Genomic DNA, 4329 nt, shown 5'->3' with positions numbered 1-4329 from the left:
GAAGAGTTGAAGCTGTAATAGCTGCAAAAGGTGGACCGACATCATATTGAACTCTGGGTTAGGAATGGGATGGCACTTCAGTTCATAGTATGAGTCAAGGCAGGTGAGCCAATACTTTTGGTAATATGGTGTACATACATGCCAGCTGTCTGCTGGTTTGGATTTCTAAGCTGAATTTTATGCAAGGCGTGAGAACGAGAAGAAAGTGAATTTGCTCCACTTGCTCCCTGTGTGCGCTCCTCACTGCCGTGAGAAATCACCTTTTCAAGATGAAGGAGGCGACAGGAGGACAGAGAGACCAGAGACAGAGAGTGAGGTGATTAGGATATGTAGTCATCAATACATCATACTAAAACTGTATATGTGCAATAACTGTATAACTAGCATTAACTTATGTTATAGCAAAGATATGTGCAATATTCCACGTGGAATGTCGCTCACCTGTTTAATTTCAGTTAATGCTAAAAATCGTAATATGTGAACTTGTTTAACTCATTATGTACAGTCTTTGTTTCTCTGTAATTATTATCTTCAATAATTTATTTATTAACTCAACTGCAATTTCCCCACTGTGAGTCTAATAAAGGACTTTTTAATCTTAATCCTAAAAACAACATGATAAAGCATAATAAGATGTCATGTGTGACATGGGTTGATGATTTCATGTAAATAGCACCGGCTCTTGATTGTCCTATATGGCAATAAGAAGAGATAAACCTCCAGCATTGAATTGACCGACTCCACCCTGACATCCCGCAGAGCAGCGATGTGAACCACCTTCTGTCCATCCTCTCTGGCATATACCCTGTGGACAGATGAAAAGAGTGAGAAGATGCAAAAAAATATTACAATAATTCTTCTATATAGGTTCCGTATGTAGTACCTTTTTCTTCGGTCCAACAGGTTGTACAGCTGACCGCAGTAAATCTCAAAGAAACTAACATACACCAGAGTGAGTGTTTGAGAGGTGGACTGGTGTTTAAAAATGTCCCGCACTGCCAGTGCATACAACCCTGGCATCTTTGTGGATGAGCTCAACATGGTATGAGTCTTCCCTGCACCCATCTGGCCATATGCAAAACAAGTTGCCTTACCTCTGGGTGAACACAGAGCAAATGAAATATAAGGATACACGGAGTCACAGAAACAAATTCAGACAGGAATTTTATATAAACACTGCTGACCTACCCACTCAGCATGTGCTGAACCAGAGGAAACACTGCACTCTGATAAACTTCCTCGTTGGAGCTATCTTCTCCAAAAACCTGGTCAAAGTAGAATCTGTGCTGTAAAAATGAGAAAAGACATTGGCTGTAGGAGATCTTTAAATCCAAGAAGACAAAAAGTGAAAGTATGGCAACAAATTGAAGAAATGTCTCTCCTGGACTTTTACCTGTAAAATGTACTGTGTGAGATCCACAGCTTCTTTGCATTCGTGGCAATAACACACTCTCCACTCAGGGCTGTCACAACATCTGTTTCTCCTCTCCTGCTCTCTGCACTCGTTAGTGGCCTTTTTCTCACACGCTGTTGTCCTTCTTGTCTTCTACACTCACAGAGAGACTTCATTAATGGGTGCAAAACTGTAAAGTTCATATTCAAATTATATAATAATAATAACATTCAGGCCATTCAGGATTCATTATCTATGCAAAAGTCTTTAACTGTTTTCAGTCATCCAGGTTATTGTGCTAACTCGAACTGCTCTTACCTGGACTTTTAATAAAGGCAATTTATCAGCAACTATATTTAATGGGCCATAGTTGCTCCTCTAATAATAGTAATAATAATAATAATAATTTGAACTTTATTGATCCCTTATTTGGGAAATCCTGTGTTAACAGCAGATCTGTTGCAACATGCTGCCCCTGCCCTGCAACACTATGGAACCAAATAGCAGTGTGTATTGGCAAGAACCAGGCAATACCATATGTATACTGATACAACAGCAACGATATGATAACAGTGATATACTGCAATACTACAAGCATGATGACTTTTTTTTAATTGTAGGAATACTGTCAGTATAGTAAACACAATGCTTTTACATGTTTAACATCAGGTCCTAAAATAAAAGAGCAATCTACATTTGTAATCACTACAGAAGGAATAAACGCCCATATAACCAACGCCAAGAATATTTGCAGGTTAACTGTTAATAACAATTATATTTAGTGCTGTAGAATATCAATACAGTACTGTGAAATGAAACATCGCAAAATTTCAGTGTATCAATATTTTCTTGCACCCCAATCACCTTAGGACTGATGACAACACAAACCTCCATAACTTACTTTTTTTTTGCAGCAGTAGAACTCTGTAGTAGTCCATAATTGTAGCCAGCTGCTATCTTTGATTCATAGATAAGTCGTGGTTTAGTCATGAATCCATAAGCTCCATTGCTGCTTTTTTCTGAATAAAAAAATTCCTTCTTGGATGATATTTCCTTGCCTTTGAGCCCAAATGTTTGTGCTGCCACAAGTCCAGACCTGCATTTCTGCTGGTGGCCTGACAAATGCTTTGTTGATAATAACAGCGAGGAGTTGTGCAGAGTAAATCCATCTATAAGGTTTGGTTTGTTGGCTTCAGCTGTGAAGTGATGATTCAATGAACCACTATGTTCAACAGTCCTGTGGTTATTGTTGCCTCTGCAGCCACATACCACAGCACTCCCAGGGGGGATGCCATTTTTATATTGACCACCACAACCATCTATGGGATGAGAGAGCAGTTTCTGATGAGAGTCAATAGTTTCACTACTGAAATCCAGGCGTCTGCAAACATGTAATGGTCTGTCAAAGGCAGTTGAATGCAACTGAACTGACGCTCCAATCTTCTGCTTATCATCACATATGTCATTATCATGGTCCAGGTAATCATCATCCACTGAGCCTTCAGCATCGGCATTAGCAGCATAATCATATTCAAGATCGAGATTTTTGACCATTTGGATTAGATTGAAGAGAGTCTAACCCCTATCGATAGAGCGGATTCCCAGGATGGGAAAGTCCTCAATGGTCAGTGCAGAAAGATGTGGAGCACAGCAAACTCCCATAGAAGTAAATCTGACAGGACAACAAAAACAGAGAGCAGGTCAGCCACAGGAGAATCATGTCAAGTGTGTCTTTAAGGCCTGTGTGTGTGAGTGTGTTTACCTGGCTAAGTGATGCAGAAGGCCAACTGCCCTCAGACACTCGTCAAGGCACAGTTTCATTTTTTTTATCTCTTAATGCTCTTCTTCCTTACTCCTCTAAACCTGCAAGACATGTGGGTTGAGTCTGTCCATGAAGTGGTTAACAAAAGCTGTGTGTGATGTGTGTGAAATTGGCTGTACAGTTGTATGAATGCTGTTGAAACTCATATCTAGAATATATTGAAAAGTTCGCACTCCAAGTCACTGTGAGCACGACAATGTTCTTCTTCCCACAGTGACTTCTGCCGATGGCCACTGGGCGGTCACTGTGTCATTACTACCCCACTGTACTGTTGTGGTGGATATGCAAAACACAGGAAGCTGGGACATTACTGATATTTGACACTTGCTCAGTAAGCAGCACAGTGCAGTCGTGTCACACATTTCTGTGTCATAGCAAACATGATAAATATAGCAGCCACGGCCAAGCAACTGTTGGTTCTTTGGATTCTGCAGTGGATTTACAGACAGCTGCAACAGCTCTGCCATGCAGAACTACTGTCTGAGCCCCTTCATATGCATACATGAGGTAAGGCTCACCAACTGTGCCACAAATGCCTCACATCAACATCCCCAGTGCAAATAAACCATATTTTCTTTAGATAAAAAAAGAAAAAGAAAATTCCGAACATCCCCTAAAAGATTTTTGGCTGTGTTCAGAATAGAATAGATTTTTTTTATTGTGCATCTTTTTTGCACCAACATTTCAATGAACCATTTCTAATTAGTGCAATTTAAAGGTTTATATTAATAATATTAATATTAAATATATATTCAATTATTTAATTACATTCAATTACATTTTAAATTAATATATTATTATTTTGTTACTGTTATGCTGGACAGCAAATTCACACAGTTTTCCAGGTTCTTTTAGTATCATTAATAATCAAATAGGAAGAAGAAAAAACAGTAAAACAACAACAACACACACGTATATATGCAAATATATGTATGACATCTTTTTCTTTCAGCTTTGTCCCTTTTGGTAGCTGGTAGCTCCATCTCTAACATTCTTCTACCAATGTATCCACTGTCCCTCCTCTGCACATGTCCAAACCATCTCAATCTGGCTTCTCTAGCTTTTTCTCCAAACCTTCCTGTCTGTGTTGTCCCTCTAATGACCTCATTCCTGA

General features: G+C 39.2%; 1 protein-coding gene across 1 annotated transcript; it reads right to left on the bottom strand.

The window, feature by feature from the left end:
• Positions 1-110: 110 nt before the first annotated feature.
• On the bottom strand, positions 111-1544 carry LOC103397528 (kinesin-like protein KIF24). The gene is made up of 4 exons (XM_025053286.1): positions 1394-1544; positions 1189-1286; positions 884-1096; positions 111-805 (listed from the first exon to the last, which is right to left on the bottom strand). The coding sequence occupies exons 2-4, from the start codon at positions 1197-1199 to the stop codon at positions 637-639; spliced, it is 393 nt and encodes a 130-aa protein (XP_024909054.1). The 5' UTR covers positions 1200-1286; positions 1394-1544; the 3' UTR covers positions 111-636.
• Between the last annotated feature and the right edge of the window lie 2785 nt (positions 1545-4329).

This window comes from Cynoglossus semilaevis, chromosome Z, assembly GCF_000523025.1.
Source record: "Cynoglossus semilaevis isolate Cse_v1.0 chromosome Z, Cse_v1.0, whole genome shotgun sequence".
Lineage (NCBI taxonomy): Eukaryota > Metazoa > Chordata > Actinopteri > Pleuronectiformes > Cynoglossidae > Cynoglossus > Cynoglossus semilaevis.
The sequence above is the reverse complement of the archived record's forward strand: the minus strand, read 5'-3'. Positions and strand labels throughout refer to the sequence as shown.